The sequence below is a fragment of the Lissotriton vulgaris genome, chromosome 5 (assembly GCF_964263255.1).
Source record: "Lissotriton vulgaris chromosome 5, aLisVul1.2, whole genome shotgun sequence".
NCBI lineage: Eukaryota > Metazoa > Chordata > Amphibia > Caudata > Salamandridae > Lissotriton > Lissotriton vulgaris.
This window is the reverse complement of record NC_141693.1, coordinates 831498703-831514893: the sequence shown is the minus strand read 5'-3', so window position 1 is coordinate 831514893 and position 16191 is coordinate 831498703. Positions and strand designations below refer to the sequence as shown.

The 16191-nt window shown below is 42.2% G+C and overlaps 1 protein-coding gene across 3 annotated transcripts in view; it reads left to right on the top strand.

Moving 5' to 3' along the window:
- Positions 1–16191, top strand: part of PIK3AP1 (phosphoinositide-3-kinase adaptor protein 1) — a 1689354-nt gene that overhangs the window by 902114 nt on the left and 771049 nt on the right. For all 3 annotated transcript variants that reach the window (XM_086922323.1, XM_086922324.1, XM_086922325.1), the window contains one exon: positions 10500–10695. In XM_086922323.1, coding sequence (XP_086778449.1) covers positions 10500–10695 — 196 coding nt within the window. The remainder of the gene's footprint in view (positions 1–10499; positions 10696–16191) is intronic.

The window sequence follows — 16191 nt, the reverse complement described above, 5'->3', positions numbered from 1 at the left end:
AGCTACCACTAGGATAGCTTTCAATAAAGGTTATCTTAAACCTAATCACTATAAGGGTTGTTTGGACTGGTACAAGGTGCCCAGGTTAATTAGTGGATAGCATATAACAAGCCAACTTCTCACAGCCACCATTTGGCCAATGCATTTACCTCTGACTACTGTTTTGAATGCTTACCACTCAGCTACCACTCTAGACGTTGGACCCTGTTTTTGTGTAAAAATTATCCCTATTAACTTCCATGAGGAATGACATATATACAAAAGGTACAAACTGTATGATACTGAATGCTGAATTTGTTGCTTCATCCTACTGTTCATCATCAGTCTTCGACCCTGAGCAAGCGAGAAAGATAAGAAATGGGAGAAGGGAGAGGCCAATGGTAAAAAAAATCACAATGGGAGAAAGCTGGGATGAAAAAAGAATGTTAAAGAGCGAAGTAAACAAACAGGAATAGTATGGCAATGGAAGCCAGAGGCATGAGATGGAATAAAAATTAAGTAGCCTTGGTATTCCACCACTGAGCATTTCGCAGCGCTGGCAGTGGATTAAGAAAAACTTTCGCCCTATACATTTTCTTTACAAATGAAGCAATGGCTACGCTGTTCTTCAGAGCTGTTTTTTTAACTGCAACAGATGTTGCATACTTGCTGCATAATTTGCTCTTGATTTTCCTTGCTACTGGATTTAATCAATGCAGCAACTTAATTCTGTCCTCCACGGCAGCATAATCCAGGGCCCTCTGTAATACCATTACATTGTGGGTTATGATACTTGGATGTGATGGACCCTATTCACGAAAGGGGTTTTGGAGTATGTAAAATAGTACTATTTTAAGTTGTTCAAAATGTAATTCTCGAACCTCTGGCTGGGCAAATGTGCCTCTGATCGCCTACCTTTTCTGTATGGAGACCTCTGCTGTGAGTGAGCAGATCTCTGCACAAAGAGGCATACATTGTATTTGGAAATGTGTTAGTGACAATGGGGACAGGTGGGAAAATGGAGTCAAATTGCAATTTGCAGAATACACACCTACATCTACTTCAGAAGTACTTCTAACAAAAAAGGCTGAATTCTATGTTACCCACTTCTTGGAGTGAGTGAAGCACCACATATGCCAATGTTAGACCTGGCATCTTTTGGCATGATCTCCCCTGTCTTTTTGCTTTTGATCGCCTATTTTCGACTGTGTGCTGCATTTTGTTTTTGCTTGTTTTAGGGCTCTGGGCACTTTACCACTGCTGACCAGTGCAAAAGTGTAAATGATCCCTGATTCTCAGAATCGGCCCATTTGCGAACAGAAAAAGCCTTTTGGAATGTAGCATCCCAAAAGGCCCACGCAAAATAGGTAATTGTAAAATTTGCAGATCCCTATTTTGCGAAAGCATTTAAGGAATCGCAAATTGCGATTTCTTAAATGCGATGTAGAAAGCACCCAAGTTGTGCAATTTCTCCTTAAGAAATCACAAATTACCACCAACTCTAAGTTGGTAGTAATTTGCGATTTCTTTGAAAAATGCACTTTATGGCATTTTTCAAAAAAAGTGCCATGTGGCGCACATACATGCCCTTAGGGCATGTATGTGCGCCACATGTGCACACATGCACATTTTAGGGGTGCAACAGGGTGTCCTTTTGGCACCCTTGCAACCTTGGAATTGCATTCTCAATTTGTGATTCTCTAATTGGTAATCACAAATTGTGAATGTCTTCCCATTCATTCCTATGGGCCTACTAGCCCATAGGAATGAATGGGAAGGTATTCCTTATTTGCGAATCTCAATTTGCGAATCACAAATAAGGAATATGCAGGATTCGTTAATTTTTTTGCAAATCCTACATACATTTTTTTTTGCGATTCTCAAATAGCGATTCTCTAAAAATCGCTATTTGAGAATCGCAAATGTATACTTCGATACATATGCCCCATGGTCCCTAGTACAGTGCTCTGTGTGTGCACAGGTCCTGTAAATCAAAAGCTACTAGTGGGCCTGTATCACTGATTGTGCCACACACATGAGTAGCCTTGCAAAGTGAGTGCAGTTTTAAACTGACATTTCAACCTCAAGTGCCAGGTCCTAACCTACCCTTTTATTATATGTAAAGTGTCCCTAAGGTGGACCCAAGGTAGCCCCATGGGCAGGGTGCAGTGTATTTAAAAGGTAGGACATGTACTGTTGTGTTTTACATGTCCTGGTAGTGAAATACTGCTAATTTTGTTTTCATTACAGCAAGGCATATCTCTCCAATAAGTTAGAATGGGAGCTGCATTGTAACATCTTACAAGTGTATCTTCCCATTGGGAATAGATAGAAAAGTGGAGTTTGGCGTCTCTGGACTCACAATTAAAAAATACATCTTTTAGTAAGGTTGGTTTTTAAATTGCAGGCCTAAAAATGCCACTTTTAGAAAGTTGGCATTTTCTTACTCTCTGTTTGGCAGACATCACGTCGTACCTGGAATTATTGCTCCGCTTAATCATTGGAATCAAAAAAGAAAAAAGAAAAAGAAAAGAAAAAGAAAAAGGGGCCAAAGAAACTTCAAAACAAGGAGGGGTTCTAGATTCTCATCTGGAGATGATATAATTTTCCCAGATCTCCCAATACTTCATTCTTTTGGATTGTTTCCCTCTTCTATCCAATCTGCTGGTTCTTATTACAGCATTTAAACAATTTTCATGGGTTGGTGGAACCGGTTTTATCCAGTTAATACAAATCTCTCTGCGTGCTAACAAGATCATGATGAACAATAAATTTTCTTGCTGCTTACTTAACCTAATCAGATTTGGTTGAGTTGTGCAATGGATCCCAAAAATAATTAAAAGAGTACTCACAGTTATAGGTGATGCCAGTACTGCAGTTAGTGTCTTACCAATCTCTTGCCAGTATTGTGTGAGTGCTGGACAGTCGCCAAACATATGGATATCATCCACTTTTTCTTCGCCACATTTGCCGCATGATTTTACTGTCGAGCCTTTAAATTTTGATAATCTTTTGGGTGTCCAATAGGCTCTATGTATAGAGAAAAGATGGTTTCTTTTTAGGGCTGCGGGCTTTACACACTGCCAGCATTTCTCTACTGATTTTTTCCAAATTTGATTTAGATCTAAGGCTTCGTTTGGTAGATCTTTCCTCCATATCTTTTCAGGTATAGTAAAATTTTCTTCGCCAGATTCGATTAGAGTCCAATACCATTTTGAGACCTCTTTCTTTAATACCATCTCTTTCGTCATTTCTGGCTCCAAATTATTCGGGTCTGTTGCTCCTTTCGGAAGGGTATTTGCCCAACTGCATAGCTGATAATATTTAAACTTCGATATTTTTCGTTCTGTTACTGTTTGTAGATGTTCCCAGGATATTAAAACATTTTCAACCAGGAGTTGACCCCATTTTTCAATTCCAGATTGTCTGAGTGGGGTTGATAGTAAGTCCCTTAAGCATTCTGGGGTGCCTGGCGAGTTCCATATTGGAGCCATGCTACTATAGTAAGGAATCTTTGAGGCAATTCTTATCTGATTCCAAAGCTTAACGGCGTTCTTCAAAACCTTCAGTTTTACTTTTTTGAAAATTTAGGGTGACCACATTTAAAGAGGATATAATCTTCACCGTTTGTTAAATGTTGTAAGTAAATTGGATAGGCATGATGTACGTTTAACAAGGCTCTGAAGTTCTTAAATTGGAAGGATCTATAGTATTCGTATATGTCAGGACTTGCTATTCCTCCTTGTTCCTTCTTTCTCCTGAGTTTATTCCATGAGATTCTTATACTTTTTGCTGACCAAATGAAGCTAGATAATTCTCCTTGTATCTTTTTTAAAGTTTCTTTTTTAAATTCTAACGGAATGTTATTAAAGAGATAAGTGAATTTGGGAATAATTGACATCTTTATTGCATTGGATTTGCCTAAAAAACTTAGCGGCAGACCACCAGATTTTGAGAAGTTTTCTCATTTCTTTCACCGTTATGTTTAGGTTTTATTCAGATAAATATTGACTATGCTTCTAAACTGGGTTGTAGTCCTTTTGTAGTGTGTTCACTGTGTTACTGTGTGTGTGTATGAATACTTTAGACACTGCCTCTTAGATAAGCCTGACTGCTGATGCCAAGCTACCAAGGGAGTGAGCAGGAGTTATCTTAGGTGTTTAATCCCCTTAGCCTGACTAGAGTAACACCCTCCTTGGGCAGGGTGTTAACCACTGCCAACTAGAGACCAACATTTCTAACGGCCAATCACTGGTACAGCAACATAGCTCTTAGAAATCAGTGGAGTCAGGCAGTAACAATAACAACATACAGGGACGAATATAAAATAAATTACATTTTATTTACACATTTACTTTCAAATGTGTTGCCTGCTTAGATATTTTTTCAATGTAAAATATTTGTATTAACAATTCAAATATTGTTTTTAATTTTTTTTTTCATGTACATAATAACTTACATTTAAAAGAATGTAATATAATGTCAACATAAAACTTAACTTTCATCCAAACTTGTAATATATTCAGTACAACTGATACTGTAAGGGGATGAGGAAATTAACAATGTAATTAATATAATGTATTTAAAAAAATATATAACACATTATTTAAAAACGTAATTAGATAGAAATGTAAGTAGTTGATTTGATGAGTTTTGTCTTGTTAGTGTAATTGTCCATGAGTCGAGGATTAGGAAAAAGTTGTTTTTATATTTTTCAAATTAAATTAATATATATTCTTTTTTATAGTTTTTACTTAACTTTCCTTCATAGTTTCTATACAGAGAGTACCAACCCAGTGAAGGAAATCGCCACAAACAGCTGGAAAGTTACTAATAATAACTTTATGGCTGTAAATTTGATTGTAGGAGTAATATGAGGGTTGTAGATTTGTAAGTGTAAATCTAGGCTAAGATCTCTACATGGTAATTGTGATTTCTATCCATGAGAGATCTCTGCCTAGGCGTAGGTGCAGAATTCTGCATGTATACTTACCTTTATGATAGGGACCGATATGTCTCATATAGGGGCACATGAATCAAAGTAGGCTTTTGCGAGTCATTAAAGAATCGCAATTAGGGACTCTCAAAAGCCTATGCATGTAGAAATCGCTATTAAAATAGTGATTTCTAAACATTCCTTAATTGCGACTCGCAAATTTGCGAGTCACATTGAAGGAATGGCCTCCCATTCCTTCCAACGTGCTTACAGGCCCATAGGAATGAATGAGAAATTGCATGCGCAATTTGAGAGTACCAATAGATACTAGCAAATTGTGCATGCAATTTCAAGTGTGCAAAGGTGTCAAAATGACACCCTGTTGCACCCCTGAAATTGTGATGTGCACCCATGTTGCGCACACACATGCCCCAAGGGCATGTGTGTGTATAACCTGAAACCTTGAAAAATGCACTTAAGTGCATTTATTAGGTAGTTCGCTATTTCTAAGGGGTACATGCATTGCATTTAAGGAATAGCAAATTGCGATTCCTTAAATGCAATCGCAATTCAAGAAATCGCAATAAATTGCGATTTCTTAAAGTTCGAGTGCCTTACACTTTAATGCATCGCAAAAGGCCTTTTTGCGGGTGCAAATGGCAGATTTTTGCAAATCGCACCGTTTCTGCTTGCAAAAAATGTTGATGCATGTGCCTGATTGTTTTTACTCTGTAGCATATTTGTTCATTAATAGTCATTTGGGGTACTTAATAATGCTAGTCTTTTGGCAATTTAAAAGTCTTTGAACAAATGATCTAGTATGTCTATGCTCCAATGCATTACTATTTTTCCTTTACATATGCTTGCTATTATGGAATTAGGAGGTAATATGTGCAGTGTCTTTTTCTAGATAGTGTCAAGCTAAGCACTTCACATAAAACAGTTTGTGTTCATTTATTATTACCTAATCATAATTCATTCTCACTTTATTAAACTTTTAAGCATAAAACACTTTGGGCCAGATGTAGCAAAATCAGAAATACCGACTCTTAATTACCGAATTATACCGATTCGGTAATTAAGAGTAGGTATTTCTAATGTAGGTACCAATTCGGTAAATTTTACAGAATCAGTAAAAATCTGTATTTACCGATTCGGTAAATACTGAATCGGTATTTGCTATTGAATCCTATGGGCCTTGAAGCCCATAGGATTCAATATCAAATACCGATTCGGTATTTACCGAATCGGTAAATACCGAATTTTGCTAGGGTGCAGGGGGTGTCACTTTGACACCCTCTGGCACCCCTGTTTTAGGCTAAGGGCATGTATGTGTGCCACCTGGCACAGGTGTACATGCACAGATGTACACCTGAATCGGTATTTTACTATGCAATTTTATTGCATGGTAAAATACTGATTTTCAAAGCCCTGTGTCAATGTTAAAATTGGCACCTACATACCAAACATGCATTTTCGGTAATTTTACCGACCGATATATTTACCGATTCGGTAAAATATACAGAATCGGTAATTTTACCGATTCTGTAATTTTACCGAATCGGTAAAATTACTGATTCTGTAAAATTATCGAAAATGCATGTTTTTTATCCCCCTACATCTCCATGGCCATTTACTGGTCGGTAACGGCCGAATTCGGACGTTCCCGGACGGTAAATGGCCAAAATCTCCCACCTACATCTGGCCCCTGTGTCTTGTATAAGCAGATTCTGTAATGAATCAAACCTGTGATCTGCATTTTACATATGTACAGTAAGATATCTCAGTTATTTAAAAGCTTTTTGCTGACATTTAGGCATTCAATACCCATTTAGGGCTAAATTCACATCCCTGTGCATACAGGAGTTTGCATAGGAATCAAAAAATGTGTTGTGTGGTAATCACCAAATCTTCACATATTTCCCCTGATAGTTTCCAACAGGTCAAACCTGCCCCAATGTATCAGGGGAAAGACCTGGAAAAATCACAAAGGATGACAAATGAATTGTAAAAAAATTCTCTAAAATTATGCCCCATTTTCATGATGTAATCTTGAAATATGAGATGTTTACCAAACCTTGTAAATACCATAACCTAGGGAAATAGTATTTACAAGGTATGGTAAATACCTCACCCAAATTGTTCTGAGGGGTTAGTTTGATCTGCCAGTTCTAAGTTTGAAAGCAGGCAAGGCCAACTAAGTCTTCCATCCTTTTCTGGCTGATGAATTGAGTAGAATTAAAGTTGGTATTAATAATACAAGGTCAGTGCTTTAAATGAGCGAGTATTTGGAATTCAGTACTGGTCTTTCTTTATTTTAAGAGGGAGAGTACCAGTACTGCTCAGCAGGCTACAAGATTTTAATGGAAGAGCACAGACACTCCTTAGTAGTAAACTGATATACTGAGATAGTGAGTCCCTGCACGTTTATATATCTGTTTCAAGACTTGCACCTTTTTATTTATTGCGAGATAAAACATTATTCTTATTCCTATTATCGTTATTATAATTTCATAGAAGCTCATTGCTACCAAACTTACTCTTTCATCCTGCTCATATGTTGTACGACCAATAAGCTTAGCCTCAATTAGCCTATTTTGCATTTGGCAAACCTACTTTGTACTTTAGTAACCTGAATGTGGCACTTACAATTACAATTAAAGTTCTTATAGTGCTCTTTTAATGGTTTTCATTTCCCACATAGGCTCCGTCTACCCCAAAAAATTAAGCTATAGTTAAATCAAGCTGAAAATCTTATTAAACCCTAGCCATTCTGCACTGTTTAGCACTGTAGTGCATGGTGTGACCATACATGGGGAATCAAAATGAAGGAACCTCCCCAAATGTATCCTTTTATAATTTATGATTAAACCTTGATGCCAATGTTGAAAACTACATATATAGAGGGGACCACGCATTCCCTGTATTCCAGTCTTGCATCATGGGATAGGATGATATAAATAACACTTCTATTGTGGATAAACATGACATGAATGTTAAATGTTGTATACTTGTAAAGCACACAGCTGCCCCAGCAAAGGGGCGTCCCGGCGCTGTATACCGCTGGGGAACCCATCCTGGCTTTCCCTGCGAGATAGTCCCTCGTGGGCATCTCCAAGGTGAAGACAAGCATCCCCGGCGCTGATGAGGCTGTTAGTAGAGATTAAGCAAGCTATTGCCCAGAGTTGCTGAGTGGGACCCATGGTTGGAGTAGGCACCTACGCGAGAATTATCGAGTCCGCTGACCATGGCCCAAGACCCTGCCGCATCGGGAATCAAACCCTGGTCCCGGGCCATCCTCTGCTTCCGGGTCTGCCGCCTCTAACCAGTGAGCCACACCACTCCACATGAAGAAGTATGACTTTAAATTAGGTGGGGTGATATACACTAAATATCACCAATGGAAAAAAAATTACAATTGAACTTTGGTGAATGTTTGATTTAGATCAATGAAGATGGTTTACCCCTCATAATATGGACATTGGCTGTGCTAAAGGGTACGAACCCCAATTGGGGAACGCTGCTATTCATTATTGTTGAAAATCAACCTAAACAAATCGAGAGTGAATTGGAAAAATAAAATAGGAAAACAACTGGAGGACAACGATAGGGTTAGGTTCCCTAATGTACGCATATAATCTATCTAGGAATAACCAATTTTAGTACCTCCAGTCCAATTACTTACACCAGAAACATCTAGAATCCCAGAAATGCTAATAATATACTTTGAATAGAAACCCTGACATGGCCCAGCTGTGCAGCTACAGTCCCTGACTATTTCTACATGGTAAGGAGCTGTCCACTCATCAGTTGCTACTGGGATAGGATTACAAGGCAACACTTAAAAAGACTGAATAGGGACCAAATTCATAAGTCTGAAGAATGCTGGTTGAGGCTTTTCCACTGCCCTAAACCCAAAAAAGAAGATAACAGATACCTAGGTTTAGCACATGTGTTCTCTATGTGAGTTGCTTACAATGGCTTGAAAGGCATGAGACGTCTCTTTGCTAGTTGAATGAGTGAGGTCAAGAAATGGGCATGATCAGAGAGACTTGCGCTACGGGAGGACATTTGTGGAGGGCCAATAGCGGATCTTTGGTACAAAATACTAAGGGCCTTTTTTGAGTTTGGCTGTCCAATGGACTGCCAAGCCCACTGAGGCGATGCTGTTACTGCCGCATCGGTGGTCCAACCATCCTTTTACCAGTTGGGTGGTCTGACCACCATGAGACCACTGCTGCCGCCAGGGATCCGGGATCCCTGGCAGTCTTGCAGCGGTCAGAGGCCCCAAATATATGGCTGCGGCACCACCAAGTATATTTGGAGTTTCCTCACTACTACAGTTTCCATGGCGGTGAGCCCGCCATGAAAAGTGTGGTGGTGAGGAAACAAAGGGGACCCTACAGTTGCCACTGTGCGAGGGGGATGCATGCAGGGGGGCACATAGTGCTCCCCTTTATGCATGGTCCCCCAGTTCCTGTAGGGCATCGACTTGTCATTCCATGCCCTGCAGGAATGGGCAATGGAGTTCCCATTGCAGTGTCTTGCTAAGGCTCACATATGAGCCTTAGCACTGCACTGCTGTGGGCTAGCTGCCGCAAGACTGTCCTAACTGGATTCCAGTTGGAATTCGGAGAATTGTCTTATTATGGCTTTGGTGGCGCGGCAGCAGGGCGCTGACGTGGCGGTCTGCTGTCACACCGCCAAGTCATAATAATGCCCTAAGTTCCTTCGAGACTGTTAAAGTAATAAAGCGGAAGAAGATCAGAAGTGATCTGAGAGGGGTAACTAAATGAAATGCAAAGTTTTAATAACTAGTCAGGCCATACTCGATTGATAAAGATCAGACCTGCAAATGGATGACCTGTATGATAGATGGTAATGGGCACAACCCCTTGAATGGAATAGTCCATATTAAAAAGAAAATTAAGCACAACCGCCACAAAATATGTTTGAAGTGTACGTTTCAAAGTTGATACATATTGAGAACATTCTCACTAATAGCAGTGTAACCTATAATATATATATATAGAAATTAATGTATGATAGGGAAATGTGTATGTGTAATGGCATGAGATTTTTGGTAAAACTCTTTAGAACATTGGAATGTTGAAAGCTCAATTGAAGACAATGGAGTTCTCTGGGCTTCTAATGGCCGATAAAAGCCCGCAGCTCCAACATTCCAATGTTTGTGGTTCACAGGTGTTGCTGTGAACGAAGGCCTCAGTGAGCCAGAGGGGATTTAAATTCCCTCATTCTCACTAAGGCCTTTGTTTTATTTGTTAGAACATTCTGCCCTCTAGTTGTGGAATGTTCTCCTAGCCTTATAGCCTGCCGTAGCTGGGCTATTCCAGCCGTTAAAGGCTGGCTCTCTTGTTAAAGGGCCTCGCCTTCAGCAGGGGTCATTAGCACTGGAACGGGCCTTTAATGGCTAGTAGAACCCGCTACGGCAGGCTTTAAGGCTATATGAAAGGTAATTCAAGTCTATGAGGCTTATACTGTTTATGAGCTTGTGTCACAGTTAATGGATCGCTGCTTGTTTGACTAGATTGTTTCACCAATTAAATTTCTTTGGTTTTAAAAGGAAACAATAGGTATGTTAAAGACGCATTTTAAAGAAGAGATGATGCAAGAGGAAGATGATGACGATTCCATATACGAACCTATGGCTGGTGCTTCCACTGAGCTGCTAATGAAATGTTCATTAAACCCTGGCTGTAATGAAGACTTCTACGAGTCCATGGTCGGATTAACAACTAAAAATACATCCGAAGATCTTTGTACGTAGATATATATTTTTTTAACGTGTATGTTAAAAGTTAATGTGATATTTTCTAATTATTGCCTCTCATGATGTAATATTTGCTACGGAAAGTTTTGCCATAGCACATCAGGCTTGTGCTCTCTCTCCTATAAATCAACAATTCTTTTTTGTCTTATAAATCACTCTGTTGCCCCAACGCTTTTGAATAGAAACTCTCTCTCTCTCTCTCTCTCTCGCTCTCTTTTCAACAAGGTGTAGTTACGGCTTGCTTCCTTAACGCTGGTAGTGCACGTTAAAATCGTCACAAAAACCTTCCCCATCAGAAAAAGAAATAGCAAACTTGGATGGGAGAAAATCACCACCCTTTATTCCATTGGGTTACCCCGGACAGGACGCGTGTTGGCTGTACAACAGACTTTGTCACCAATTGAGCTCCATTTTGTAATCACTTTATGTACACTATTTTACCATAAACATAAACAAAATACTGCCAGGTTAATTGCAGGTAACAATATGACAGGTTTCAAGCTAAATGGCGAAAGCATGGCATGCACATAAATTACTGGTTAAAAGCCCTCATTTCTTTTCAATGTTTGAAGTGCATTAATGCACATCTAAAATAAAATTAATAATAAAAATCATTAACATTTAACTTAATATTCCAGCCGGATTTGGCGACACCGTAAATGTGCTCCAATGCAAATACAGCCTCTAATGGCAGAACAAGTCTTTTTAAGCCATAAATCAGGCTACTTACGACATCATTTCAGTGGTCGAAGTCACAATCCAATCCGTTAGAACTTTCCCGCAATTGTTAAATATGATAAATTGTATACTGTGTAAACATACAATGCGCTCTGATCAAAATATTATATAAAAAAAGGTTAAACCAATTCCTTGTATTTGCATATACACTGCACGAGTTGAAGTCTGAAAATGCTTTCATAATCTTTCTGTCTGATTAGCCAATGTAGCAAATGTTCACTGCTCGAGATAAAGCTACAAAAGTCAGAACAATTCATTGTAAACTATATATATTTCCTATTGAAACAGTGTTTCAGTGCCCTTATTACTGGCTAAATCATCCAGCACTCATGGGAAAAATTATAGAAGACTGAATATTCATCCACTGCCTTCTTGTAGGTAAAACTTCAAGGGGCAAAAACAGTCATTTTTCTGTCCGTTGTTGCTGCACGAGTCTGAGACTAATATTGTATTCACTGTAACAAAACAGCGTGTATAAACAAATGCAACCTGCTTTGACCCATAGCACATTAGAAAGATGTTATCTTCACAGGTCCTTCTTTGCTTGCAACCAAAGCCATAAAAGATGAACCGTTCAATTTTACCTCCCTCCAGTGTGGTGGCAATTTTAATCATGATTATTGGTGAACTGCTGCCAATACGAAATCCCTTTCCCTTCTCCAATGTTAAGTCACGCTGCATATTGTTTTTTTTCTTCCAACTTCGGTGCGTTCCAATCACCCAAAATGTGTGTGAGCTTCCATCCCCCATCTCACAGCTGATGCCACGATGCCCAGCTCCGAAATACATTCCAGAGATGGATGCTGGCTTGCAGGAGAGATGGACCCTGCCAGGAGCACATAAGGGCTCTCCACGCCGAGCCTCCACACCTATCACGCCACCTCCCCTTCTTCAATATATATATTACCTACTGGCGGTTGCCAGTTGGTAGTTATAGTTAGGACCATGTTTCCATAGGCAAAGCCTGTTTTGACTTGCCCATATCTTTGACCATGTTTGACAAAGCTTCATGAAATTTTCCAAAAGAAGTGCTATAGTGAGTCTTGTTGTGCACAGAATGTTTCAGGGCGGTCCGTAAAGCGGGAGCCGATAAAAAGTGTGATAAAAAAAGTGTGGTTTCCCATGTTAATTCCCATAGGGATTTTGAACACGACAACAGCCTGAACCTCTGGACGGAATTACTTCAAATTTGGCAGAAGGCTAGCTCTTGGTTCAAAAAGAGTGTTTTTTGTTATTTGGTGTAAATCAATTCTGTAGTTTTCAAGATATTGGCTGAAATCCACATTTGTATATCTAGAGTTGTGGATCCTCCTTGGATTCGCGAATTCACGGGCCAATCGCAATACCGTGATTGGCTGGCCGCAATTTGAGAGGAAAGTTGCAGCCACCATTTTGTTCATCGGAACTTAGGGCCCGATGTAGGTAAGTTCATTTTACCACTTCTTAAATACCGAATCATACCGATTCGGTATTTAAGAAGTGGTAAAATGGAGGGGGGGATGTAGGTATTTCAGATTCGGTAAATACCGAATCATTAAGATTCGGTATTTACCGATTCTGTAAATACTGAATTGGTAAAGCCCATAGATTCCTATGGGCATTGAAGCCCATAGGAATCAATGGTCATGACCGAATCGGTATTTACCGATTCGGTAAATACCGATTTTTGCAAGGGTGCAGGGGGTGTCACTTTGACACCCTCTAGCACCCCGAATTCAGGCACATGTGCCATGTGGCACACAGACATGCCCTAAGGGCATGTCTGTCTGTCACATGGCACAGGTGTGCATGCACACATGTGCATGCACACCTGGATTCGGTATTTTACCACCCAATTGGATTGGGTGGTAAAATACAGATTCTGTGAGGCCTGTGGGACTCAGAAGACTCCCACCTACATTAGGAAGTTACCGAATCGGTATAAATACCGATTCAGTATTTTACCGATTCGGGAAATTTACCGATTCGGGAAATTTACAGAATCAGTCAAATGGGGCCCTACATCAGGAATGACCATTTACCGGTCGGTAACTGCCAAAATCGGCCATTACCGGTCGGTAAATGGACACCTACATCGGGCCCCAAGTTCCTTGTGGAGAAAATAAAGTTCAGAAGTGATAGCAGGGGTTAGGGTAGAGGTACCCTGGCCCCATGAACTGTTAGAGGGGTCTGTGACAGCCCACTCTTGGGCAAAAAAAATTGATCAACAACGTTTTGGGGGGGAGGGTGCAGCCAAGCAGCCTAACATGGCGGTCTCGCTCCGAATGAGCTCCGCTGGCCCGCAATAGATCCTACCTAAATCCTGTCTGCATTCACACTTACTGGCTGCCTCGATGATCCCCCTGGGCTCGCCAGATCCTGCGGCATCTCTGGGGTCGCCCACTGGGCTCGGCGGTGACAACGGGACCGTCTTTGGCTCTCGTCGCAGCGACTGGCGTACTTGCTGTTTACGGCCTCCATGGCACTGAGGATGTCCCCGCGGAGGTGCGGGGGCGCTTCTGGAGGCCCGCCGTCCAAGACTCAAGGCCATTGTTCCAACACCTTGGCAGGCATCTCAGAATTTTGAGTGCCTCAGCTGGGGGAAAAATTTACTGGCGGTAACCTGATGGCACTTCCGGCCCCGGACGGTGACTATGGCCTGTACTTCGGAGGTCAAAGGGCCTGGAGTGCTGGCTGGGCGGGGTTGTGTGCGGCAGCAGGGGACGCTCCCCGATCTTTGTGCAGCTGTGTGGTGGTAGCCTCAATCAATGCCCTCGAGGGCACGCAGACCCCGTCGGGGCTGAATCCCTGCATGTGCCTTCAGGTTTGGGCTGGATCCGGGGCCCGTATTCGGTGGAGGACCGAGACCTGGTGTGAAGACCTGCTATCTTGAAGAGGACAGGGAGTGGCCACGCCAGTGGCATTCTGGGACACGGCACAAGCAGTTGTAGCAGTGGAGAGGGGAGGTGCCCATTAGGGGGAGGGAGGGCATGCTGTAGGGTGCGGAGGTGGCTGGATTAGTGTTCAGTGCGGCTTGCGGTCAGGTGGGGGGGCCCTCCCTCAGCCTCCCTGTTCCCCTCATATCAGGAACCCTATGCAGTGTGCTGCGTCCTGGCCTCACATATCTGCCCAGCATCACAATTACTGGCCCAGAGACTATCCAGATCTGCTGTGGGGCCGGCGGGGAACTAGATTTAGACCCCCATGGCACATGGGCATTTGAGAAACAGCATTTGGCTGGAAATCCTGAGGGGCATGCATCTCCCTGCTGGTGGCACTGAAAAACTGCAGACACCCTGCTTGCAATAAAGATGTCAACGTCGTAGGCCCAGGGTGGCTATAGGGCCGGTAGCCTGGGGCATGTAAGTCTCCTTGAGGGCTGGGCTTGGTGGTGTTACAGGTTGCCATGACCTCCCCTCCTAAGTGTTGGCTTCGAGCGGGGCTGGTCCGTTGTTTAAATAGGTGCACAGTGCCGCGGAACCTGAAGGGGCGTAGCATGTAGACCAAGGCTTCTTAAACTGTAACCCACACAGCATGTCTAAAGAGAAGGCCCCGGGGCCCAGCCCAAAACAAAGCACTATGGACAGATTTACAGCTGCAGTGGCACGCCCCTCTGAAAACGCGGAAGCTGCACCGGCTTGCCGAACAACGCCGTCCTCTTGCAGGCCATTACCCAGTCCAGGCAGGCATTGGAGGCTCAGATAAGCACAGTGGGAGCATAGGTTTCTGTCCTGTGCCAAGATCCCTGCAACGCTGTCGACCACATCACGGAGACAAGTGTCTCCCGGGTCAAAGATGTGGTAACTAGACTACAACGTAAAGTCACCTCCTTGGAACAACTGACCAAGAGCATCGCCCTACGAGTTGAAGACGCGGAGGGGCGTGCTAGGAGAAACCATCCCGCTTTGTAGGTTTCCCAGAAATTGCAAGGGAGATGATGCTGAGAAGTTCCTCACACAATGGCTTACCTCCTGGCTTCTGAACACTGTTCTATCACTGTGCTTTGTTATCAAGCGCACACACAGGGCCCTGCAGCAGAAGACTCCACCCTGGGCTCGTCCTCGACCTATGATTGCACGAACCTTAAACTTCCGGGATCAAGACATGGTTCTGCACCAGGCTAGGCTTCGGGCAGAAAAGGTGTATGAGACCCATCAGATTATGATCTTTCCCAGATTGCACAAAAATGGTGAAACAGCAGCATCAGTCCTTCACTGCTTCGAAGGTGCATCTCTGTGACCTTAAGATTCCATACATGCTCCTGTACCCAGCTTGTCTGAGAGTGGTCTTTAACTCTCGCACCATATTCTTCAACACCGCGGAAGAGGTCTTTACCTGGACTGATGAGCAACGGCCTCTTAGGCTGCACACTCCGCCGCACAGGGACTCTGATCCATCGACGAGCGACTCTACCAGGACACAAACGAAATCAAAAGATAAAAGACGGCATAGATCCAGATCCTCATGATGGTGCAAAACTAATAAGCAGGATTATGAAAATGTGTCTCCCACAAAGAAATAACAGTGTCCAACATAGATCTCTGTTTCCTGGGAGGGGTCGTGTTGGTTTCTGCTGTGCATACTTGCTTGTGTTCAGGAGAAAATTAGGCCACATACATGGGTTTGCTCCAGTTCCCCCCGTAGGACTCTGGGAGTTATAGGGACTATGAGGATCCATTGGGGAGTTAGTGTTCCGCCCCCCTGTTGGCAGTGGGATGGCAGGCTTTCCGCAACAGATACTTCTGCTGTTTTGAGGTATTGGGGTGGG